The 27,908-nt window shown below is 38.7% G+C and overlaps 1 protein-coding gene across 1 annotated transcript in view; it reads left to right on the plus strand.

Annotated features, from left to right (window-relative positions):
- LOC122814922 (leukotriene A-4 hydrolase-like) overlaps positions 1 to 27,908 on the plus strand; it is a 334,501-nt gene that overhangs the window by 133,074 nt on the left and 173,519 nt on the right. The window contains exons 7-10 of the mRNA XM_044087186.1: positions 17,349 to 17,421; positions 17,599 to 17,739; positions 22,769 to 22,792; positions 27,014 to 27,084. Coding sequence (XP_043943121.1) covers positions 17,349 to 17,421; positions 17,599 to 17,739; positions 22,769 to 22,792; positions 27,014 to 27,084 — 309 coding nt within the window. The remainder of the gene's footprint in view (positions 1 to 17,348; positions 17,422 to 17,598; positions 17,740 to 22,768; positions 22,793 to 27,013; positions 27,085 to 27,908) is intronic.

The raw sequence follows: 27,908 nt of genomic DNA on the forward strand, positions 1-27,908 counted from the left end.
TTTGGGGCAAACCTTCCTGCATGATAGTTAAGTCATTTGGGGATTCAATAACTTCTCCTAGCTTGCAGTCATCTCAAACTTAGCTGGCCAAAGCTCTTTGGTATTTACTTTTACTTTTGAGATGTATATGCCAAACAGAAAAAATCTCAGCACCAAATCCTGGGGGACTCCATTGGTGACTGGTCTCTTCCCCTGCTTTGATCTCCTGCATCCTGTGAGCCAAGTTGGCAATGCAGCTGGTGATGTAAGTGTTTGCTCCTACTTTATTCATCTTTTGTACTACACCTGAGTAGGGGATTGTATCAAAAGGCTTGGCCAGGTCAAGGTAATGTGGTGTGAACTGTTTTACCTTCATCCATTGCTTTGGTAACAAGAGTAAAGCTTAAAATTTGCCCATGATTTTGAGCCTTTCACACTTTCCTCTGAGCTGTTTTCAAACACATTTTTAGGGCCATGCATAGATGTATGCATTCCTTGATTCACCTTCCTGATTGTATTAAATTATATTCCTTGTATAACACAGCACACTTGTTAGATTTAAGTTAGAGCATTTTAAATTTATTGTTTAAACATTTTTCCAGTAGGCAATGAAACAAAAATGCATTAACCAATAATGACAAAACTGCCCTATTCAGAACATTTCCATCATAAAGGTCTACTTCAACACACAACTGCATTTAAAATTTATTGTTTGAGCATTTTTCCAGTAGGCAATGAAGCAAAATGCATGCACCAATAATGACAAAACTGCTCTATTCAGAACATTTCCGTGATAACAGTCTACTTCTACACACAATATATAAATAGAGAATCAAAGTAGTGTAAGCCATAGGCATGTTGCACAGCTTCTTGAACTTATTTTCAATTGAGGGGGGGCAAAAGGCCAAAAGCAGGGACACATTTTAAACATTGCTTGTATAATTTTGGAAAGTTGCTTGCATAAAATGTTGTGTTACCACCATGCATTTCACTGCCAAGTCTTGAACCCAGAACCCTGTGCACAACAGTCAGAGCAACATACCACAAAGCTAAACCAGCAGTTTCTTGAAAGACAGGAAGACAAACTTAAATGGCTATCATATCATTTAATGAATTCAGTTCTTACTTCTTACCATAACTCTCAACCTCTTAGCACAAAAGTACAGAACAAAGCCAATAATGGAGGAATTCAGGCCCAAAATAGAGACACATTTCAAATACTGATTTTATAACCTTAGAAAATTGCTATAATAAAAGGTTTTGTTCTAACACTGAGGCATAAATTCACAAGTGATGGCGGCTAGGGACTTTAGGCTCATTTTACCTGTACCCAAGGTACAGGGTTTGAGCCTGAGTACCTCTAGCCACTAGATGTATTCCATTGGGGGCATTTTCACACACACACACACACACACACACACACACAGAATGGGACAGTTGGGAGGTGATCTACAAAAGTGGAGGGGCTCCCCTCCCCCTCGCTCTATGGTTCCAGTGCCCATGGGTATGAGCCATCACCGTCAGCCAGAGACATTTCAAATTGTGACATACTTGTCGCACCCCACTCCCCACTGTAGTGGCTTTGGATGTGTCCAAGCAAGGCAAGGAGCAGTTATGCAGTGCAAGTGTGCAGAGTACTCCCCCATCCAAGGTAGACCACAAGTACGACCGTGGCTTTTCATCTGTCATTGATTTTGCAGAATGTTCTGGTTTTCTGTCATACTTTTATACTGTTGATTTATGCTTTTTATTATTCAGAAAATGCATGCTGTTGCAGTGCCCTGTTGCTCTGTGTTTAAGTAGCAATGCTTTAATGACCATCAGGTAAGCTTGTCGGAGATTGTTAAGATGCAAGTAAGCTTTAATAAGCATGCTGTTAAAGAATTACCAACATTGAAAGCCTTTTTGTTGTTGCCATACAGAGAATATTTACATAACTAGATAATGTATAAGCCTTAGGTATTGAAATGCATATGACAGTATTTGTAATAAAGGACAGGATTACAGTATTTTCAGAAGCTCATTACATTTGTTGGAGAGTTGTAGTCATCTTTGCTGGCTTTACCCGTAAACTAAATGGAATGCTAATCTATCATGTGTGGTCCATAACTTGTGCAGTAATCCTTTAAGCAATTTATCTTGAACTTGTTTCTTGTTTGCTGTTCATTTTTTACTTTGATCATGTCTTCCCTATGAAACAAGTAGATAGTTGTCAGGCAGCAGGTCTTCTTTGGATAAGAAACATTTTTGCAAGTGGGGGTATCACAGAGATTGCTACGTTCAGCATGTTACTTGGTAATTTTATAAAGCTGAATATAAATTATAATTAGAACTGCTTTTGACTGGCATTCCAGTAATGTATTTAAAAAGTAATTTATTTTTTCATGCCTCAAAACCTTTGTGTTTCCATCTAGATAAGTTGTCATGTAGCCAATGCACTGAAATATTTTTTTCTGTTACACTTCATTTTGTCTTGATTGGAGTCTCGTAATGATGGTTTGGCACCCAGGGCAGCATATTTAATTAAAGTTCCAGTTGTTGTGGTTTTGAGCATAGCTCCACCCCTTTTTAGTTGGTCACATCCCTTCCCATTGGCCCCAACCATTCAGCTGTCTCCTGCACCCCCCGTTCAATTTGAAGTCACCATCCGCCACTGAAGAAAACCAGTAAACAAATGAACATGTTTGCCTGACAGCTCAAAATTCTGAAAGTTAAAGTAACAGAAGAATAAACTTTCTTCCTGAATCTATAAAAAGCTGTCCCATCTTTGTCAGAGGGAATGTGGTTAGCATTAGCAATCTGCTTATCAGTAGACAGTTTAGATAAGAAAATAACTGTTGGGTCTAATTTAGGATTAGAAAACAGGTACTAATGAGTCTAAGGTACTTTGTATAACCCATCAACTTTTTGGGAGCAGCAGCTCAACTCTAAGGCATGCTGCAAGTTGTTATGAAAACATCCCCTAAGTATGATAAAACAGAAGGCTCTTTTGCAGGCTGTAGAATATCCAATTATCATAAATCATAAGAATACTTTTGCTTAGAAATACGGATTTCATTTTATTCCCACTGAAATGCCTCTTTTATCTAAGGTGACGTCTCAGAAAAATATATCCCTTCTGGATGGAAATCTGAAGTAACACTTTCTTCAGAATCAGAATTTTCAGCTGGAGGAGAAATCAGTGAAGCAAAACACTCCCCCTCCCTTCCCTGTTCTTCTGTCTGAGAATCAATGCCAAAACAAGAGGGAAATGTTTTTCTTTTTCTATTAGAAGAAGTGAAGAAACAGGATAAGAAATATTAAATGCTGAAATAAATTTCTAAGTAAATCCCAACAAGTCCTCCCTGTCTGTAGTAATAGAAACAGTAGATGTAACAGTCTTATTTTTTTTATTTTGTTTCTCTGGGAGACTACCTGGAAAAAAAAAACAAGTTCATGGAGGAGTCACTAACCCAGGGATAAAGCATTCTAGCTCAGTTATACAGTAAACCTTTACCTGCTCCTTGTGAACCAACAAAAGTGGTTCTCGCTTACCTGTACAGGACAACCCAACAGCTGCAGAAGACATGTCGATCTTCTAGCTAGTCTTTAGTGGTTTCCCAAGGAGTTACACCAGATGGACCAGAAGACAATGATGAGCTGTCTAAGGAAGCAAGTCTGGCCACAGCAGAGTCACCCATTAGCAGCTAAGGTGGAGAAGCAGCCAGCAAAAGATTCAAAACTAATTTCTTCTTATGGCTGGGGAAGGAAGAACCGAGGAGACTGGAACATAATCCATGGTCCACCTGAAAAAGAAGCCTGAAAGATGGGTAGCAGAACCTGTGAAAGTCAATAAACAGAATAATAATGTTTTTGAGGTAAAAAAATAAATGAGAATTACAAGTACACCACAAGGATATATGCAAGATGCAGAGAAGTGGTGATATTAGACCATGTTCATATAGCTCACTGGAGTATTATGTGATGTTTACAAATGTGAGTTAATATTCAGAAGCGAATGAGTGGTATTATTTGAAAGCTTACATAAGGACACACAAAACTAGAAATGATATGTGATAGTTAATCTATATGACTACATAAATATTACAAACTAATTATATACCACATTATGGAGAATGTCATCTTTTTAATTTTTTTTGCAAATATTTACAAAACAAACACTATAAAAGGAAATACAGAGCATTGCATAACTGGTAACAATTATAAGAATAAAATAAAGTACACAGTGCTGGCCTAGTTATTTTGCTTACTTAGATATTGAAAACTGCTTGCAAACTTTTACATGAAAATATATGCCAGACTCTGTGATGGGTCCCTACTGTGGGCCAGAAATCAAGGTGACTTAACTCTCACCACTGACTCCGGTGAGGGACAGTCACTAAGAGCAGAGATGGATTAATTATTTTCAGATGCAGCTCAATGCACCAAGCACAATTTCCCTTAAGAGCACACAGGGAGCATACTCCAGACTCCAGGACTGGGCTCTGTTTCTCTCTCCAGACCCACAGAAATCTGTACACTGACCACTTTGAGTTAGCTTTGTTCCCAGTAGCTGACAAACACACTTGGGTGTTTGAGTTTCACACACAAATATGCACACTAGGAAAAAGCTGGCACAGATTTACTAGCTGTACCCCTTTCTGCCCAGACTCTGAGGTAATCATGGTGCCACCAGTCAGTCACCCTAAGGCTCTTACAAAGGGTACCCAATTATAATGTGAAAAGTTAATACTAACACAAATGGTAGAGTATAACCAAAGCAGCAAGGCTTTCAGGAGTGACCACAGTGTCACTAAAACAAGCATAATTACTCTTGAGATATAAAAAGTATTAAAAAAAAGTCCAAACTGGGAATAAACAAACACAGCTCTCTTGATATTAAATAAGACAAAACTTTTATTCAGGTACAAACTAGTGAGTGCTTTCATGCCTCCTGGCACTTCTTCAGACAATACAAACACTGCAAAAATCTCAATAAAAAGGGGTTGCCTCACCCACATTATTTCACAGCAACCAACCATATATCTGCAGCAATTAAAATTCACCTGCTGGCAATAATCAACAAATGTAATGTGAAGTCAAATACTTCACATACAAACTAGCTTAGGAAATCCTTACATGCAAAACAGGAAGTCTGAAATTACACATAAAAAATAAAATGAAATAAAATAAAATAAAAGCAACCACAGAGAAATAAAAAAGTAATATAGCTGGATAGTTTCTCATGGATGCAGAAAACAATGCTAAACTATTCTCACTAAATGTCCTTGACTAACTAAGGAAATTACAGTTCCCTGACTACTTACTAAAGCAAGGCAAGCTGATGTGTGCTGAGTATCTTATCACAGCAAAAGCCAGATGACGTCTCTCTTTGTCTGTGTGGATGTGTGAATTATATATCCTGACAGAAATCTTTCCTGTCAGATTCTAAACTACTGCTGTGAGGGTTCCAAAGAAACCAGATGCTGGTTAGAGGATGACATCACTTCTGGTCACCTCACTCTGGTACAATACACACAGAGAGTTTTGCTAAGATCTGTAGCAGCATCTGAAAGCTATAACACAATTTCGAGCTTTCCACCTCTCCCGGGTTCTCTGATAAAATATACACATTTGATCAGTTACAACCATAAAACCTAATATACATGCAGACATTCTTTCTGTACCGCAGGACCTACTGTTGCTGCATTGTTAACACAAGTGACTTTACAAATATATTTTTAACTACTCAAACAACTGTACAAGTCAGTGCGATAGTCAAATAACAAAATACTTTTACAAACTCCAGCTAGTTATACTGGCATATGTGCACATGTACTGCCCTACAATCCTTGGTACAGATGGCACCACATCATAACATCACAAACTCCATGTAGCATGGATTATAAATTTCAGTTTAAGACTCGGACTGTTTTGAATAGCATCAATGATTTACAGACATTGTGAAAAATGACTTTGCTGTTTATAAATTCTGAGAATTTAGGTCCTGATTCCAAAAGACTTGCTCTCAGTGTTGTGACCACTTAAACTGAAAGAAGGCTGTTTATAGATAGGCCTTACACTGAAGTAAGTCACTTACACTGAGAGCAGCTCTTTTAAAATCAGGGCAGACTTACATTGAGAGCAACTCTGTTGGAATCTGGCCCATACTATCACAGACAGATTAACAGTTGTTTGTGGAGTATGGGTTTATAACTAGGTTTTGTCTATAAAAATCCCCAGATTCCCCATTTTAAAAGCACAGAGGACTCAAGGTTCATAGGTTCATAGGTAGGTACTAGGCTATTGGCCCAAAGGCCTATGTAAGCCTAGCCAACAAGGTCGCCTGGCTTACGCCACCCAAGAAAGTTATTTTCCTGTGCCACTGTTGAGCAGAGACACAGAAGTGATCCCCAGGGTGTATTTCCTATTTCCCATCCACACATCAAGATTTTTCTTGAAGAGTGCTAATGACGAACTTTGCTTGACATAGAAGGGTAGCCTGTTCCAGAGTATGGGAAGTCTCTGGGATAGGAATCTATCCCTCCAGCATGTCCTGTTTATTGTGGTGACAAGGTTTAGGTCCCTAGAGTGTGCAGCTCGGAGGGATTGGGATTTCTTAAGGTGTAGCATGTCCAACAGCTCTAGGTTTGACATAGCTTTATGTGTTAGGCAGAGATCATCTCGGAATAGGCGATATGCTACGGAGTAAAGCTGGAGTTTTTTGAGATGGTCAATGTAGGGCATTTGTTTGAGGCCAGTAATCCTCTTTGTGAGGTACTTCTGTGGCCTTTCCAGCTGCTGCAGATATCTTGTGAGATACATTCCAAAAGGGGCATTGTACTCTATAATGGGTCCAATGAGTGTCGAGGAGAGGGGAACAATGACCTCTTTTTTCATGGATGAGAACCCTTTTATGATGAGGTGTGCCACGTAGAGGGACTTCCTGACTACTGTGGGGATGTGACAATCAAAGGAGAGACTACTGTCCACCTGGGTCCTAAGGTCTCTTTTTACACATTCGGTGTTAAGTAGATTGCTGCCTATGTGGTAGTTCATGGGTACAGAGTTTTTACCAAAGGGGATGACACACAGCACTTTTTGGCATTGAGCTTGAGGCCCCCAAGGGCTGAGATAAACTTGGAATACGAACCTAAAAGGAACTTTGCACAAGGTAGATCTCATGGATTGAAAAGACTGTTACTTTCTGAGAATAATCCATTACAAGCTTTTAAGCTAGATAATCTGAGTAAAGACAATGATAACAAACCTGATGTGGTTAATATTCAAAATATCATGAAATTAAGTCGTGAAATAGAGACTAATATTTTTAAATTGAAGCAAATACAATGGCAATGCCAACATTTGAAGGCATGTATCTGCTTCAAAATAGTCCCTAGGGGACTCAACATTTTGAAAATGCCCACACATGGATATTTCTATCCAGATTTATTAGTAAAGTTGCAGTGGTTACATGTGGAAACTAGTACAAGTTATATGCGTCTCTTAGTGGAACAGTACGTTATAGCTGAGAAGGAGTTAATGGCCCATATTCTTGGTTTGCAGCAACAACTACATGAACTCTCAGACGCTAAGAGGTATGAAGCATTTGAGAGTAATTTAAATAGAAATGTGCTGCTATTTGAACAGAAAGAACAGATGCATAAAATGAAAAAGTTGGAATGAGATCTGTGGGACTTTGAGAGAGGGGAGGTCTTTTCATGGCTGAGGAGACCAGCAACTAAAGGGAGCTCGAATGAGCCATCCACCACAAATCAACAAACAAGAGGAGGAGCAAAGTCCAGGAAAGAGCTTGAGGGACTGGTACAAAAAACAAATCCAATACCATCTACAAGTGGTAACCACCCAGAGGAGGTGTCGAAGGAGGGACCAATAGATGTTTAAGTGAAAACTACTGTAGGCGAAGGGCCAGTGATTCAAGCACAAGATGTTCGGAGAAAGATACGAGAGATAGAGAATAACTTGGAAACCAATAGTTTTTTAAAGTTTCCGCTGTCTTTCAGAGAAACGAAAGCATCACCAAACCAACAATACCATTCCAGGAAGAGAAGGAAATTTTCGGAGGACCAAGGAGAGATATGAGTGCAGATGAAGAAGCGTTGGCATTTCATGAAGAGGGGCTAGTGCATAATATATCTAATTATGTTCTATCACCATCTGAAATGACTTTGTTACAAAAGGGTTGGTCCTTTGTGCCATCATTACACACTGATAGCACCGATTTTGTCATTGATATGAAAATGTTCAGTAAAAATGTCATGCTTAAACTGTTGTTTGGGAACATTGAATGTAATGATGTAAATGTGTTTAAAAAGCCATCCACGTTTACTCCTTCGATGCATGCATTATTAACAGTCTTTGATAGGGCATGTGAAAGTGATTTGTTAAAACTGATGAATGATGCTAATAGAGGTCATAGTCATTATAATATTACAAAAGTCGAACATGAGGCCCTGAGGAAATTGCAGGATAATAAAGCAATAGTGATATGCCCAGCCGACAAGGGGGGGGTGCAACTGTGATCATGGACAGTGAGCAATATAGAATGGGAATAAATGATTTACTTAGCGAAGGTGATACATATCAGTATATCACAGCTGAACAGCTTGATAAATTAAGAAGCTACAGATGGATCTTTATGATTTTCTCATGCGTAGGGTGATCACTCAAGATTTATATAATTATTTTCTCATTGAGATGCCAGTCGTCCCCTCTTTTAGGGGGCTGCCAAAAATTCACAATGATCCTGTCAGGCCACCCCTAAGACCGATAGTTTCGGGGAGGGGGTGGATTACTGAGGCTATATCCATTTTTTTGGAAAAAGCCTTAAGACCTCTAGTGGATGTTACATCAACTGTTTTAAAAGATACCAAAGAGTTTTTTGGTGACATTAGCTGAATTTACTGCATCAGGTGGTTATGATCAGGAACATTTTTTGGTCACTTTAGATGTGGCCTCACTATTCACGCCTATACCCAATGGAGAAGGAGTTGAATATGTAGGTCATTTCTTAATGAAGCAGGAATAGAGTGGAAGAGCTTTGATGATATGTTTTTTTATTAGAGTTATCCCTGAACAATAATGTTTTTCTTTTTGAACAAAGATATTACCTACAAAAAAAGGGAGTGGCAATGGCTACACCCTGCACCAACTCTTACGCTAGCATCGTGATGGCGCAGTCGGAAAAGACTTACATCTTGGGCATAGAAAGCAGGAAGCAATCCATTCCCTTTTACAAAAGATTCGTAGATGATGTCCTTTTTGTATGAACAGGAACTGAACAGAGTTTGATCAAATTTATAGAGTATGCCAACCATTCCACTGAGTTTCTTAAGTTTGTGGGCAAATGGAGTAGAGATAAGATTGATTTCCTTGATGTAACAGTGTTTAAGGTAGGTAATAGGCTACGTTCTGACATTTTTAGGAAAGAATGCAGAAGAAATAATCTTCTACTCCGTACTAGTATGCAGCCCCCTCATATATATAACAACATTATACAAGGACAGGGGTTGCGAGTATCTAGAGTAACTAGTATGGGCACTAACTGTGAGAAAGCACTTAGCACTCTAAAAGGACATTTATGTCAAAGGGGTTATAAGAAGAGTGAATATGGGAAATTGAATGATGCTATGTTTATAGATGGGAAACAGAAAGATAGATCCTATATTGAAAGAAGAAAGGAAAATGATCATATTTCTAAAAGGGCAGATAATACCGGTAGAGTTGTTATACCCTTTTCCACAAACAGAGCAGTTGGTGAGATTATTAAAAGGATCTGGGAGATTCTATTAGTTAATAAGAAGATAAAGAAGATAGTGGGTACTAAACCGAGTTATTCTTATAAAAATAACAAGTCTCTTAAGAGATTACTCTGCTATGAGAATAACACGAAGAAAGGAATAGAATCATTAAGGAAGGGTACTTTTGGATGTAGAAGCTCTAACTTCTGCTCATATATGTTGAATGATAATAAGTTTATGCATCCAACTACAGGGAGGGTGTTTGTGTTTAATCACTATGCAGACTGTAGATCTAGGAACATAGTCTACTTAGCCAGATGTATAGAGTGCCCATGTTTTTATATTGACAAAACCAATAGGACACTCAGAGAAAGGGTTAGAGAGCATATTTATGCGATCAATAAAGAAGATGAAGGGAATGCCCTACCTATGCATATACTTGAATATGGCACCAGACATAAGTTTAGGTTTATAGCTGTTGAAATGACCACTAGAGGGGCTAGATTAGGAAATTATAAGAACTACACGGAGAAATGTGAGGTTAGATAGATAATTAGATTGCAGGCAGATAGAGGATATGGCCTGAATAAACTAGTGCCCCTGAAACCTTACTTAGCTGAGAGGCCATTGAAATATTAAGAATGCTACTACTAGGGTATATCCAACTATTTCTCTTATAGTATTTAAGGTTTTTTGTGATGTACTGCCAGTATTATTTACTGATAGATGTGCCCCTAGTTTTTTTAAAGGATAGGAAATGTAATGCTTACTGTTTTTTGAATTTTAGCCTGATATGTCAGTGTTAGGTGTTTGCCTTAGGAATTTTGGAATACATTTCTGTATGGAGTATATGACTGCCATCTTTCGGTATACTCTAGTAATACAACTCTGAGAAGGTTGATGTCAGTAGTTTTATATGTGAGAAAGTAAAAAATTTTATGACTGAAGTTTGCTGACGTCACTTCTCTGTATGGTTATATAGTTGTTGATAGTAGTGAAAGTGAGAATTAATGCTTTTATTTTATTTTATTTCTTTTTTTTATGTATAATTTCAGACTTACTGTTTTGCGTGTAAGGATTTCCTAAGCTAGTTGATATGTGAAGTATTTGACTTCACATTACATTTGTTGATTATTGCCAGCAGGTGAATTTTAATTGCTACAGATATATGGTTGGTTGCTGTGAAATAATGTGGGTGAGGCAACTCCTTTTTATTGAGATTTTTGCAGTGTTTGTATTGTCTGAAGAAGTGCCAGGAGGTATGAAAGAGCTCACTAGTTTGTACCTGAATAAAAGTTTTGTCTTTTATTTAATATCAAGAGAGCCATGTTTGTTTACTCCCAGTTTGGACTTTTGTTACTGCCTTTTGCTTTTATTTTGGGAGAGCTTCATCACCAGCTGCTTTTGGATTTGTGTTTTGTACTTTTGATATAAAAAGTATTCTCAACAGGACTAGCCACAATAAACAGTATTAAATATTTAATAATAAATAATAAAACAGAAAACAGGAGAAAACTGACTACAATAAACAGAATTTCAACCACAGAGAAATAAAAAAAGTAATATAGCTGGATAGTTTCTCATGGATGCAGAAAACAATACTGAACTATTCTCACTAAATGTCCTTGACTAACTAAGGAATTACAGTTCCCTGACTACTTACTAAAGCAAGGCAAGCTGATGTGTGCTGAGTATCTTATCACAGCAAAAGCCAGATGATGTCTCTCTTTGTCTGTGTGGATGTGTGAGATATATATCCTGACAGAAATCTTTCCTGTCAGATTCTAAACTACTGCTGTGAGGGTTCCAAAGAAACTAGATGCTGGTTAGAGGATGACATCACCTCTGGTCACCTCACTCTGGTACAATACACACACAGAGTTTTGCTAAGATCTGTAGCAGCATCTGAAAGCTATAACACAATTTCGAGCTTTCCACCCCTCCAGGGTTCTCTGATAAAATATACACATTTGATCAGTTACAACAATAAAACCTAATATACATGCAGACATTCTTTCTGTACCGCAGGACCTACTGTTGCTGCATTGTTAACACAAGTAACTTTACAAATATATTTTTAACTACTCAAACAACTGTACAAGTCAGTGTGATAGTCAAATAACAAAATACTTTTACAAACTCCAGCTAGTTATACTGGCATATGTTCACATGTACTGCCCTATAATCCTTGGTACAGATAGCACCACATCATAACATCACAGACTCCATGCAGCATGAATTATAAATTTCAGTTTAAGACTCAGACTGTTTTGAATAGCATCAATGATTTAAGGACATTGTGAGAAATGACTTTGCTGTTTATAAATTCTGAGAATTTAGGTCCTGATTCCAAAAGACTTGCTCTCAGTGTTAAGTGACCACTTAAACTGAAAGAAGGCTGTTTATAGATAGGCCTTACACTGAAGTAAGTCACTTACACTGAGAGCAGCTCTTTTAAAATCAGGGTAGACTTACATCGAGAGCAACTCTGTTGGAATCTGGCCCATACTATCACAGACAGATTGACAGTTGTTTGTGGAGTATGGGGTTATAACTAGGTTTTGTCTATAAAATCCCCAGATTCCCCATTTTAAAAGCACAGAGGACTCAAGGTTCATAGGTTCATAGGTAGGTACTAGGCTATTGGCCCAAGGGCCTACGTAAGCCTAGCCAACAAGGTCCCTTGGCTTACGCCACCCAAGAAAGTTATTTTCCTGTGCCACTGTTGAGCAGAGACACAGAAGTGATCCCCGGGGTGTATTTCCTATTTCCCATCCACTCATCAAGATTTTTCTTGAAGAGTGCTAATGAAGAACTTTGCTTGACATAGAAGGGTAGCCTGTTCCAGAGTATGGGAAGTCTCTGGGACAGGAATCTATCCCTCCAGCATGTCCTGTTTATTGTGGTGACAAGGTTTAGGTCCCTAGAGTGTGCAGCTTGGAGGGATTGGGATTTCTTAAGGTATAGCATGTCCAACAGCTCTGGGTTTGACATAGCTTTATATGCTAGGCAGAGATCACCTCGGAGTAGGCGGTATGCTACGGAGTAAAGCTGGAGTTTTTTGAGATGGTCAATGTAGGGCATTTGTTTTGAGGCCAGTAATCCTCTTTGTAAGGTACTTCTGTGGCCTTTCCAGCTGCTGCAGATGTCTTGTGAGATACATTCCAAAAGGGGCATTGTACTCTATAATGGGTCTAATGAGTGTCGTGGAGAAGGGAACAATGACCTCTTTTTTCCTGGATGAGAACCCTTTTATGATGAGGTGTGCCACGTAGAAGGACTTCCTGACTACTGTGGTGATGTGACTATCAAAGGAGAGACTACTGTCCACCTGGGTCCCAAGGTCTCGTCTCACACATTCAGTGTTAAGTAGATTGCTGCCTGTGTGGTAGTTCATGGGTACAGAGTTTTTGCCAAAGGGGATGACACAGCACTTTTTGGCATTGAGCTTGAAGCCATGGCTCTGACACCAGGCATCTGTCTCAGCGAAGCCCTTCTGTAGGATGTCCACAACATTTGGAGACTTGACTATAGCTCCTAGTTTGCAGTCATCTGTGAACTTCATTAGCCAGAGGCCTTCTGTATTAGCCTGTACTTCAGAGAAGTAGATACCAAACAGAAGAGGTCCCCGGACTGAACCCTGTGGTACTCCACTTGTCACTGGTTTGAGGCCAGATTTGGAGTCTGCAACTTTTACAGTGTGGGTTCTGTCAGTGAGCCAGTTGGCAACCCATCTTGTGATGTAGGGATTTATACCTAGTTTAGTGTGTTTAGCTATAATTCCAGAATGAGGGATGGTGTCGAAAGCCTTGGCGAGGTCAAGATAGGCTGTGTGAACCACCTTACCCTCATCTACGGCTTTAGTGACTGCCTCAAAGAAGTTGATCAGGTTCAGGAGGCATAATCTGCCTTTCACAAACCCAAACTGGGTGGGATCCAGAGTTTGGAGGTTACCGATGTCTTTGTTTATGAGTTCCATGATGATACGTTCCATAGCCTTGCAGACCAGGCTCGTCAGGCTAATAGGGTGATAGTTCCCGGGATCAGTGGTGGCTCCCCCTTTGTGGAGTGGGATAACTGTTGCTGTGTGCCATTTAGTGGGTACAAAGCCTGATGTGAGGCTATTATTGAACATGGTGCTTAGGTGGGGAGCCAGTTCGTTCTGAAGTTCGTGTAAAACGCAGCCTGGGATGTTGTCCAGTTTTTGGCTTTAGAGAGTTCAGCTTTTACCTGTGTAGTTGTGATTACAGGCACTCTGCATTCTTCCTGTATAGATATAGGCCCTTTAGGTGGTGGGGGGGTAAAGTTAGCACTGAACCTATCTGCCAGGATGTTGGCAATATCAGTTGGTTCTGGAATGTTCGTGCCGTTGTGCTGTACCTCTGAGCAGATCTGGGTGTTGCCATTGAGATTCTTGACATAGCTATAGAATGCTTTGTGGTTGTCCCAGAATTATTGGCGATTTTGTTTTTGTAGCTAGCTTTGGAGGATCTTATAAAGGATCTCAGCTTCTTACTGAGGCTGACCAGGAAGCTCCTCCACTCATGGGATTTTACTCTCTTTTGCAACAGTTTCTTCCTTATGTTGTACTGTTTGTTTATGGCAGGGGACCACCAGATTGGCTTCCTTTTTTTGGAGGATAGCGTTTTGGTTCTTTTTGGGATAGCACGATCCATGCACTCATGTACGTGCTTATAGAGTGCATTTGTGTAGGATTCAGCAGTTGTAACTGTATTGTCCATCTGCTTGGGTGTAATGAAGTTCACCACTTCTGTCTTAAGAAGCATGAAGTTGGCTTTGGAGAAATTTTTTACCATGGTTTCCTTAATGGGGGGTGGGGGCAGGATGTAGATATCAAAGTTGATTAGCTTATGGCCAGAGCGGACCAACGAAGGGATGACTTCAGGTGTGGAACACCAGTTGCTCGTGTTAGTATTGACTAGGTCTAGGATATTGTTGTCCCTGGTGGGGGTGTGGATAAGTTGATTCAGGGCATTGGAGTTTATGAATTCCATAAAGCGTTGAGCTAAGGAGTTGGTACACGAGTAGTTTTTCCAGTTAATGGTGGGGTAGTTGAAGTCGCCCATTATTAGGGTGTTTGGTTGAACCCTAATATTTACCAGTATATCAAGAAAAGAGGAGTGGGAATTCTGGGGTATGGTGGGGGATCTGTAGCAAGCTACAATTTGGATTGCAGTTTTGCCCAGTTAGTTGCACTTGGATAACCTCGGATGCATTACACTGAGCAACTAGCCTGGAGGTATGGATAGCCTTAATGAATATTGACACACCTCCACCTTTGGTGTTTTGGTCCAGGTTACATGGCCGAAAAGTGTGGTATGAGTTATAGCCTGGTAGTGCAGGGGTGCTCTCTGGAGCCTTGAACCAGGTCTATGTCACTGCACAGATATCGATGTTCTCCATTTTAAGGAGTGCCTCGAGTGAGTGCATTTTGAGATTTAGACTTCTAGCATTGAGTAGCATTACCCTCAGTTTTAGCTTGCCTGTTCCTGTTACAGTGGTGAATTTGTCATTTGAACCTTGCCTAAAAATGGCACTATAGGGGCGGCAAGAGCCTTAGCCAGTATCCGGAATACCAGGGGAGACAGGTGCAGGTCATCTGTGGCAAAGCATCGTGGTCTATCAACCATGTCATCCCAAGCAGACAGATACTGGATCCCCTTAGAATGACACCAGAAGCTTAGCCAATTGTTGAAGTCAATAATTTTGTCCTTGTACTGCGGTATCATTCTGGGCGATGGCAGAATGCTACTTAGGGCTAGGGTCATACCTGCCTGGGATACAAGATCGGAGAGCTCTTCCATGTCTTTTTTCATGTAGTCCAGAGAGGTGCATCTCAGGTCATTCATACCAACATGGACAATGACAGAGTCATATTTGTACTTGTTGTGGCATGACCTGAGTGAGTGGGTTATATGGTAGATCCTGGCACCTGACAGGCAGCTGGCAGTAACCTTCTCCTTGTTTAGCCTGGTGAGTGGGACATCAGTGTGCCTGACTACAGAGCCACCTATGACTAGTGTGTTGGGTACATTGTTTTGCCTTATTGGCTGTGGTTGAGATTCATACTGAGTCAGTGGGCTATGTGTCATTTGGGTTGTGTTGGGGGATGGAGGTTGCTTGCGTTTCTGCTTTGGAGGTCTCTGTTGCTTAGACAGATTATTACTGAGAGCATCAGCGAATGTTTTTGTGTTTCTATGTGTGGATTTTGGTGGTGTAGGTTTAGTGGGACTATGTGATGAGTGTGGTGTGGTGCAAATGTTTACCTTCTCCTCATGACTGTCAGGTTCAGTCTTGGTTGGAAAGAGCTTTACCTCCAGTTTAGCTAGATAAGTGCATCTCTCACAGGTTGTAGTGTTGGGTGGTAGGAGTAGAGGGTTGTCTGTGTACATTAGGTAATTTCTAATTGTCTCAAGATGCCCAGATTCATCAGACAGACAGGAGAGAACACTAGGAGAACAAAGGGTATGTCTTTTCAAGAGCAACCAAAGACATCAGTTTATTCTGGCACATTAAGAAGGTTAATGAGATGAATTCACAACTGAATGTTTCAGAACATTCTTTACTTTGTACTTTTTGAAAGAAAAACTGTTTAGCAAGTTTTCATAATACTGCCAAACCGAAATAAAAATGATTCAACAAGGTACTCAACATTTTTCTACCAGAGGTCCTACTACATGTATCTAAATACAGTTATATAAAACTTCATATATATCTTTCTGTGAAATAGGCCAAAATACATCCAGTCTAATTTATGGACTATTTATTGTTATATATCAATCTGTTCTGGGTAGACTACTGCATGGCAACAACATTTTTCACACCAGCTATTTACATATAGTTGCTATACGATATAGGCTTATACATAGGCTAAGAAATCTTGCTATCTGCAGAAACAATGTACCCATCACCTAAAATAAGGCAATCTACATAATAGACAGTTTTGCAGGAAACTGATATAGTTTCAGCAGCATATAGAACAGATATGGAGCAAAGTGTTCACTGCGCCTTCTGTTTGGAATACATTCATTCTTAAGTTAATTGGACATAGCAAGACAGAAACACACCTGGACTGCCAACATAAAATGGCACATTCCTGTCTGACTGCATTATTTTTCTTGATTCTTACTCCTTTCATGCATTCAAGAGTTCATTTTTATTATATTATATGAGTCTGCTATGTTCCAGTTTTATACAATGGGAATGAAATATGCATGACAGTAATCGGAGAGTAAAGAGGTGCCATGACTATTAACTCTTAACATCTCTTTTCTGCTGTTGAATGAAACTAATATTTGCAAAAGTAAGATATGCAACCTTTTCTACAAGTGTTACATTACTTTTGAGATTCAAGTTGTGATGCTGTGCTCATAGGCTTCTGTTGCAACATCCTATATGAAAGGAATTCAGATATGGTACTGTTGATCCGTCATAATAACTAGAGAAGAGCAGGCTTGAGAACAGCTGAGAAGACGTACAGTCTGAATTGGATAATTCTGCAAAGGTTATCAACAATGACACTTTATAACATTCTGCCTTTAATTTATTATACAAGTTTGAGAATGCCCTCAATATGTTTTTAATCTATCATTTGTTTTCTGTTTGCAGAGAGATAGGTCCAAGGAGTAGACTGTGGGCTGAAAAGGAGGCCATAGAAAAAGCAGCGTTTGAGTTTGCACAGGTTAGTCACATCAAACTGAACATGCGATTTTGAACACCTTGATTTATTTTTGCCTACTGTCTTTTTTAATTGATATAATAATTGTGTATGCTTAATCTTAGCCAGATAATTATGAGTTACATTAATAAAGTAGGTAGTTGGTTGCATTATATTTTAAGATATTGTTCTCTTTTGCAGACTGAAACTATGTTGAAGACAGCAGAATCGCTTGTAGGTCCGTATTTATGGGAAAGATATGATCTCCTAGTCCTGCCACCTTCTTTCCCATATGGAGCCATGGAGAATCCTTGCCTTATGTATGTCACTCCAACATCAATTGTAAGTTTTAGAAAACAGAAGAGTTTCAAGTAAAAATAACATTTATTAACATATCTTTTTTAAAAGAAAGACAAACATTCGTAATGGTGACATTCTACATTTTCACAAGAGATATTTGTAAAACTGATAAATAAAAAATTATAATGGGTTTGAACTAAGTACACTGAATTGTTTCTATCTGTAGTAGCCATAGGTTCATAGATTAATCGGTATATACTAAGCTAACGACCACCAGGGCCTTTATAAGCCTAGCTGTGCAACCCAATCCACGTGTGTCCCCAAGTACCTTGGGTGTCTGTTAGGAGGGGTATGTTAGTTTGGAGGTGGCTAAGGGCTTTGTTGGGGGGTATGGACTAAACTACTACTGTTCACTTAAAAGTGTACTGGAAGTTAGAAAATTGCCACATTGTTTACATGACCAATTTTATTTTATTCTTCCAGATGGTTTTAAATGCCATGTTAAATCAGATTTAATTTTAGTGTATATTTTTCCATCATCATACATTTTTTTCTTTCTTATTCTTTTTTCCACTTTATTCAAAATGGTGTGTAATAATAATACTAACTAATTATACAATAGTATTTTTGTAGATAGTTTTTAGGGTTCTTGTACACAGACCTGGAGAAGTCTAGAAGGATGAAAGTGATCTTTGTTAACAACAGGTTATGGAAATAGAATATGATTTTTACAATGGAATTTTTTGCATGCAAAGTGTATACGTATATATTTATATATATTTTTAGATTGCCAAATGGTCTAAGGTTTATTTCCAGCCATGTAGTATATTGTCTTGGACAAAATCTAGACTTAATAATCTGGTTAAATAAGAGGTATCACATCATTATTAATTTTATTTAAAGTACATAAAAGTGTTATTATGACAGCTACTAAGTAAGGCAGAACTAGCTTGAATGTCACACAGATGGGGGAAGGGATGTGAATTTAACATGTATACCAATAACGCTTTGTTTTACAGCACAATAAACCACTCCTTTGCCGGATAAAAAGTATATATATATATATATATATATATATATATATATATATATATATATATAGTTAGAAAGCTTGTGAGAAAACTATTACTCTCTTATTTTTGTTTTACTTGGATCACTTGTCTGTGTACTTAATAAAGGATTTTCAGCTGGAAACAGACTGCATACCCTGCTTGGATTACTTTTGAATACTTAGTAATTCTGTATAATATTTCATATTATATATTTTTTATTATTTTTTGACTTAGGACAAGTATAAGTTCACTGCCTCTACTACTATTATCTGATCTGGTTAATATACAGTGATTAAGTAATAATCCAAACGATCTCGAGTCCAACAATAAACAGCTCAAATACAAGAGTTCACAAGAATCCACTGGATGGTTGAAATAACGAGAAAAGGACTATAAAATATTATTTATTCTATAAAAAAATAATAAAAAACAGTTGGTTTAGCACTTTCATCTAAAATAACTTAGAATTCTTCAGAACACCATATACATGTATCCAATCGTTTATATACACCTTTTAAAAATTAATGTACCAATCAAATCAATGTCTCCTCAAGCAAGTAAAAGTCTGTGAGTTCAATTTCAAAATACAAATATACCTAATACATAACACCAAATGCAATGCCTCATACATTTGACACATCAAATGTAAATAAATACCTGTCAGTATATTACCTCCTTACTATATGTCATACCTTAGTCTGTAATATAGGTTTTATGGAAATGTATTCGTTAATACCCGGTGGAGAGGTGGCATTCAATAAAATCTGCCATCTAACTTCTTTCTCCCCCAAAGTATACTTAATATTCCCACCTTGATTTGACACATTCACCAACTCCAATATTACAAACTTAAAGGTACTACATCCTGTACTATCCCTCACATGTCTAAATAGGGCATTATTTCCATCTCTTTTCCTGATCGCATACAAATGTTCATATATCCTGTCCTTAAATCTTCTCCCTGTTTGTCCTACATAAAAACTAGGACATGATGTGCAAAGGGCAAGATATATAACATTCTTAGTATTACAGTTGCCACGACAAAAATGTATAACATTTTTGCCATAATTATGTAACTGTAAATTATTATCCTCCATAATTGCCCCACATTGGTTGCAATGACCACACTTCCTAGTACCAGTCTGTTGTCCTTTTATACTGGATACATTTCTTTCGAATTTCCTCTTAAGGTTATAACCTACACTGTTGACAAATCTAGGCTCTTGTCCAACAATAGAAGATATAATGTCATCACCCCTTAAGATATTCCAATTTCTCCTAATAATATTCTTTATATCTTCAATATAACTATTAAAGGGTGAAATACATGCCATATGATAGTCATTTTCCTCTCCGTGAGTATTGATTTTTTCAGTATTACCTGTACCCACACCTAATATACAGTGATTAACTAGATATATATGGATTGAAAATCTTCCACACAGAGAAGTTTCTTACACTGTTTTGTTTTTGGACCTACTATACTTGTTCAGTGGGTTGTTTGAGACTTAGGGGATACCATGGAGATTACTTGTATTATGTAATATTTTACTTACTGATTGCCTTTGCCTCTGTCCATTAGAGTCATGGGGCCAGACTGGGACTGAATTTATGATTTCTCATTCACTGGTCAAGGTTAGGTTTGACTAGTATCAGGGATGAACTCTGTTTCACATGGATGTGGTGCCTATTCTTTATCGCGGGGATCCCTTGAGACACATATCAGTCTCACCAGCACGTTCTATTTTTGTTGCAGGTATTGTTTATTTCTTTAACATTTGTTTACTGGAAAAGCCCAACTAGGACAGAGCCCAATTTCAGTAGAAGCCCGGGGAAAAACACTCCAGAAGCATGTCTTTGGAATGTGGGAGGAAACCCAAGAGAACACAGGAAGGACATGCAGACTCTGCACAGAAGGCACCCCAGCTGAGAATCAAACCAAAGAACCTCTTGCTATGAGGTGACAACACTAACCACTGCACCATCCTTGGATCTATTGTTTCTAGTGCTGTTCATTTTACAGATGTGCAAAAGATCCATCAGGACTGAATCAGAAGATGCCTTATGTGCCAGGCATAGATCACTTCTCAGTAACCTGTAGGAGACTGAGTATAGAGATAAGACATTAAAGCAATTTGTATAGGACAGTGTGTTAATATCCTGGAATCTCCTGGTGAGGAACTTCTGTGGGTGCGCCAACTGTTGCAAATGCCTGGTCAGGTACATGCCAAAGGGGGCATTGTAACCAATGATGGATCTGATAAGGGCCAAGTAAAGTGGTACTATAACTTCCTTAGGACTGGGTACCATACTCTTACGTATAAGTTGGACAACTTTGAATGACTTTCTTACTATTTGGCTACATGTTAGTTGAAGGCTAGATTACTATCTACATATGTTCCCAGATGGAGTAATTTGCTTGTGTGAATGTTTTCTCATAGGGCACTATAATGCACTTCTTGGCATTGAGTTTTACACTGTGGCTTTGGTACCAGTCATTTGTCTGTGTTAGGTTCTTTTGCAGAATGTTATGCCATGGGGGAAATCTATGACAGCTTCCAATTTACAGAAAGTCATCTCTTAGGCCCTTGACATTAGGTTTGACTTCCGAGAAGTAAATGCCAAACAAGAGCAGGCCCAGCATGGATCCCTGAGGTACTCCACAGGTAACTGGTCTCTTGGTGGAGGTGGTCTCACCAGTTCTGACTTCTTGGGTCCTATCTATGAGCCAGCTGGCAACTGAATGAGTTATGTATGGATTTGTGCCTTATTCTTTGAACTGGTCAACAATATCTCTGAGTGGGGGATCATATTGAATGCCTTAACTTCATCTAGGTAGGCTGTATGCACCATCTTCCCCTAATTCATTCCCTTAGTGACTCACTTGAAGAAGTCGGCCTGGTTAAGTAGGCAAGACCTTCCCTTGACAAAGCCAAACTAGGATGGGTTCAGTGTCTGTAGGCAACCAGTGTTCTTATTGATCATTTCCATGATAATTTGTTCCATGGCTTTGCAAATCAGGCTTGTCAGACTGATGGATCTGTAGTTTCCAGGGTCACTGAACTGCCCTTGTGAAGAAGGATGACTACTGCAGTCCTCTATTCACTTGGTATGAAACTGTTTTTAGGCTGTAGTTGAAAAGTGCCTCAGGTGGTCCAGAAAGGTTATGTTTTAAGCTATTTAGGAAGAAACTTGTAATATTGTCTGGGTCCAGGTAGACAGTATTTTTTGCCTTGGCAGGCACCACCAAGACCTGCTCCCTGCTGATAGTTGGGGGATATACTAGAATGGATTTCTCAGGGGGTAGTGAGGGGAGCAGGGGGTTAAAGTTTGAACTAAATTTATCAGCCAGCAGATTCACTATGTCTCTCAGCTTAGTGAAGGTGGTTCCATTTACCACCAATATGCTTCTCAGTCTATAAAGGGGTAGTTAAGGTCAGCTAGGATATGTATAGTAAGGGACTTTATCTATGGTGACTTGCACATGAATGAACTCCAGGGCATCATGCTGTTTAACAACTTGGATCAGTACCGAGGTCTCTCATGAAAAATACAGCATTATAAGGAGTAATTTAAAATAAATAGCAACATCCAGTGGTTACAACAGATGCTTTTCTGACCAATGCTTGCTGCTGAAATGCACTGTTTTTGAATGAACCCACTGTAGGGGGATCTCCCTTTCCCATGATGTATCGACCCCAGACTTCAATATATTAAATAAGGGGATATGGAGTAAAATACCTTAGGGGGAGGATATTGAGAGTCATTGCTTCCCACAGAGTATCCCACAATTCCATTGCATGTGTTCCATTTGTTAATCATATGCATAATTAAAAATCTCGATGTTTATATTCATGACATGGAACCAAACTAAGGAAGTCAGACCTTTGGAGTTTTAGAAGTATGGCAGATATCTGGAATTAAACAAGCTAAATCCTTAACACTTCAGGAATGGTGCATATGTGTTTAAAGAAAGAAGACTGCAATGCATAATGACTCACTTTTTTTTGTATTTCTAGGCAGGTGACCGATCCTTAGCAGATGTAAGTACAGCACTTTGATTCTTCACATTTTCCCCACAATAGTGCAGCTTAACCTAAATAATGCATGATGAATAACTACATTTATTTTGTTGATTGATAATAATAAAATAAAATATTCCCTTCTGTGTTGATTGTATTAATATTTGCCTTGGTGAATGATTTTGTAGCAATTGTGATTTATGTACTCATCTTCTGCTGCTTCCATTTGGGCTAGGGCTCTGTGAGGGAGGGTCATCTTTTGTAAAGTAAAGTGAAATCACAATGACTGGGATTCATAGACAGGTTGTGTAGTTCTTAGCATGAATTTGTGGTGGAACAGCCCACATGTAGACTAGCAAAGGATAGTAATGATTCATAGACTCATCTTATGCTACAGTGCAGTTATCCCAAAGACATAGGCAAATAACTACATAATTATATGCAAATTAAATGAACTAGTAAATTGAGGGCTGGATAATATCAAAGTGCATGTGAGGTGAACATAGTCACAATTCATACTTGTATATAAGAGAAATTGTGCAGCTGGATGTGACAATAGGATGTACTGCCAGCCATGCCAGGAGAAGTAGGGTGTGGATGTGTAACATATGCCAGCACAGCTAGCTGGAATTTTGTAAAGAATTATGTCATTTGTATATCAAACTGATTTGTAGAGATGCTTGTGCTGAAAATGTATTTGTGATGTTTGCTTGTGTTAAAAATGTATCAACAGTGTGCCCTGCTGGAAAGAAAATAAATGTACATGTATTATTGTAACTGAATTAAATGTGTATGTTTTGACAGAGGATACTGTAAGTGAAAAGGTTAATCTCATACTTCAAAACAGTAAGAAAATTGAACCACTGGGCCTAGGCCATAAAGATGTTATCTCACAGTTTTAAATGAGACACAATGTCTGCAAGAAGTATGGTTTATTAGCTCCTGTAGGAAGAGTGGAAGTGTTTTATGGTTTTATGACTTACAGCAGAAGCACCAGATCTGAGCAATGCTCTTGTGTGTAAATTATTGACATGTAGGTGATAAAATCCTGGCAGCTTCTAGTGTTGGTGATAGTGTGGGAAGCAGAGTCAGACGACCAAATGTGTGTGTGTGTGTGTGTGTGTGTGTGTGTGTGTGTGTGTGTGTGTGTGTGTGTGTGTGTGTGTGTGTGTGTGTGTGTGGTGTCATTCTGTAAACCAGAAATAATATTTAGATATTAGTAGGAGATTGCTCTCACTATTCTGTAATCTGTCTTGGATCTGACAACAAGGACTACTCACCCACTTCATCTTGCCTTGCACTAGTAAGTGACCAGGGACAGTAATTCTGTAAATCAGTTAGGAAAATATAGCAAGAATAGTTATGTATTGTTTTCATGTAACTGTGTGAATCTTTCCAGTTATGTTATTTTTAATATTTCCTGTGACTGAAACTCTGGTATTTACTGTAAATTGATATTTTGTATGTTCATGTTCTTTTATTATTTATTATTAAATATATTTAAACTTTTCATTGTGACTGGTCCCTTTAGAAAAATATTTAAGTTTTGAGAGTATTTGCACATATTTATCTGGTGATAACTCTGGCCACTCCTAAAACCCTTGCTGTTTGGTCAGTATTACCATTTGTATTAATATTAATTTCACTTAGTATAATTAGGTACCCTTGCAAGAGCCTTAGGTAGCTGGCTTTGTAGTGCCTGGTGGCAGTGATAACTACCTTATTGTCTGGGCAGAAGGGGGCATAGTTAATAAATCTGTGCCAGCCTTTCCCAGTTGTGTGTGTGTGTGTGTGTGTGTGTGTGTGTGTGTGTGTGTGTGTGTGTGTGTGTGTGTGTGTGTGTGCTCACAAATCATATCTCAAAGTGTTTGTATGTCAGTTACTTGGAGCATGAAGTGTGTGTATGTCAGTTACTTGCAGCAGGAACATGAAGCATTGGTTTCACAGAGAGAGTGGTGGAAGACTTGGGTTAGGCACTCAGTTGAGGACTTAACTCTGCAGCTGGACCATTGGGGAGTCTTACTGGGGACCTACAGGGAGACAGAAAGAGTCACTTAGACCCTGGGCTAAGCGTGTTCCCTGTGTGCTCTTAAGGGTAATTGTGCTTGATGCCTAGAGGTCTGCATCTGGAAGTATTGAGTGTATCCATTTGTTTTCCAAGTGAATGTCCCTCTCCAGTGTCAGTGGTGAGGATTCAGACTCCTTAATTACTGGCCCAGAGTGGGGACATCACACTGGGTACCTAACTATGAAAGGACAATGGACACCAAAAATGTCATTGCTGCACATAGTAAGACTGCTTGGAGTCACAGCAGATAGCGCATAGCAGCATACCAATGTCCTTAGCAATGCCATTTTCTGCCTGTATGTGCAATGGTACCATCTGTTGCCTATCTAAATGGTACCATCAGGAGGTGACATCATAATTTCTCCACTCAAGAACTTATTGATCACTTCTCAGTCAATTGCAACATTGTACTAGTCACAGTTGTCATATATTTTCCACAAACAGAATTGATGGGAATGCATATGCTTACCATACCCATGGAGATCAAAGTATGCATATTTCTTTTCATACTAGATACAGGGACCTTTCAGAGATTAGCCTGAGACATGTTGGGTATTCTTTAGGCCTGTGCCTCTATAATATTTAACATGCTCCTTGATGCAATGTTTCTTCATGTGATGAATCATATATGGTTTCCTGGCACACCACAGTGAGATAACACTATGACAGCGTTATATGGCAATGTCCACTTCTCTGAGATCCTGTATACAGATGCTTTAGTGGCTAATGAAACTCAGGTCTCCTAGGTCATAGTCAGAACTTTATATCTCTATGCCATTGGAGTTAGCTTAGCCCTGCCATCATAGTTGGCCTTAGGCATAGGCCAACTAGGTGCTTGCCTAGGGTGCCACACTAGCAGGGGCGCTTTTCCAGTAATCTGGATGATGTAGGTAGACCAGGATGGAGACACTGGATGGTGTGGGGGTGGAGCTGTGGATCTGTTTTGCCTAGGGCACCAACTGACTAAATGCCATCCCTGCCTGCCATAGTGCTGGATGACTGAATTAAAGAGAAAACCTCAGCAACAATAGTCAGGTACACTAATATGACATTCATTCATTCCTGCACAGTTTTTCTATTTTAATACCAATTATTGTGGCACATCTTATTCAGAACTAATTCTGTAAATGTGACACATACATCTTATGACTAATCTGTCCACACCTGTGAAATGGGATTTTAGAATGTAAAAGTGGCAACTCTGACATGATATGCCTCAGAACACTGCTTGTAACTGCAGTCCACACGTAAGCCACACTCTCTTGTAAGTTGACTTTGGCAATGATGAATTAACAACTTGAAGATAGCCTCTTTCTGCTGGAAATAAACCGGACACTGTTTTAGTCATGGGTATAAACTGCAAGTAGTCTCATGGCTGCTATGCAGCTGGTATACATAGAAGACGTGATGAACAAAATTGCTGATTTATGTTTAAATTACCTTACATTCATGTGGGTATACATCTCGCTGCTTGCGAAAACAATAAAACAACAAATGAAACACTTCTCATTTGCTAAGAAGAATGCTATCATCCCCTAGAGACTGACAGCACTATTGCAGATCACCTACTACAGTGCTTATCCTTGTAAAGCAGCTAGACAGTGGACACTTTATCTCCAACACCAGCAGTACAATATTACCATAAATGGTAGATACTCTACATTGTAGAAACATGACTGTTAACTGTCAGAAAGTGTATAAAATCCCTAAACTGAACAAAACAGAATTAGAAACAAATAAAATTTACTCAACTAAAAAGTAAAAAACACAAAACTGCCACCAAAGCTTTAGAACTCACTTGTCCTGCAAAAAAAGATCCAGAATAAGAAGCAAAACACCAGGACTTGGAGATGGTTGCAAAATCCAGTATAAAAATCTTTATTCGACACAGGTGCTTTCGTGGGCCCCCTCACTTCTTCAGATATCTGAAGAAATGGGATGACCCATGAAAGCGCTTGTGTCAGATAAAGATTTTTATACTGGATTTTACAGCCATCTCCAAGTCCTGGTGTTTTGCTTCTCATTTACTTAGCTAAGACTAACCCTAAATTTGCTGTGTGCATATCGTAGGTCAGCAGTTTAGCTTTAGTGCAAGACGTTCTGATTTTTTCATGAAAGTACATATTTTCAGTTTTTACCATAATTCTCTAAAATCTTGTCCCTTTCTTTTTCAGGGTATTTCACATGAAATTGCACATTGTTGGATGGGAAACCTGGTTACTAATAAGACCTGGGAACATTTCTGGTATGTAAATAGTTAAATATGAATCACAGTTATAAAAAAGACATTACGTAGTAGACTCTGAAGTTAATAACAAGATGGCAAACATCTCGTGTATGGTAAACAATGATTCATTCCCACAGAGTAAACTATCTAGAACAGTAATCATTAACTAAGACCACTTGACTTGTGTGGCTTAGAACACTACCTTTATATAGTAAACAACATCTTCAACTTAATACAAAGTAGTATTTTTACATAAAAAAGAAGCAACATAAATATAATTCCCATGGTTATCAGATTGTTCCTGCATCCAAGGAAAACAGTATTAATTATCATTAATGTTTCACTGTATCAGTCTTTCTTAGCTTTAGGCTGAAAATGGTCCTTTTGTATGTATATGCCATCATCAGGTAAACAAATATTTTCAGCCTGCTTAGAACACTTTTTTTATTATTATAATTGTTCATAGCATGTTTTTGAGGGTTTGTCTACCCTACTTCCTTTTCGGTCATCACCTCCCCCCACTTGTCCAACTGACCCATACTTTCTCCCTTCACTAGGGGCAACAAATGACTGAGAGTGTTCATCATTTAGGCAGCCATCAGGAAATTTCCATATGTAGGCCTAAATCTGTGATGTATACCCAGTAACATGCTCCTTAGTTTAGCATGCACTGGGTGACAGTGAGGGTGTATGACTCACTTATTTTATTATTTATTTATTTATTTTAAATTTGTTTACCGGAATAGTCCAACTGGATATATGTCCATTTTCAGCGGAGGCCCGAGGAGAAAAGCTCCAATTAGACAAATTACGAAGATAACATTTAAAAAATATAAAATATA

This window comes from Protopterus annectens, chromosome 11.part0, assembly GCF_019279795.1.
Source record: "Protopterus annectens isolate FY-2018-M chromosome 11.part0, PAN1.0, whole genome shotgun sequence".
Taxonomy (NCBI): domain Eukaryota; kingdom Metazoa; phylum Chordata; order Ceratodontiformes; family Protopteridae; genus Protopterus; species Protopterus annectens.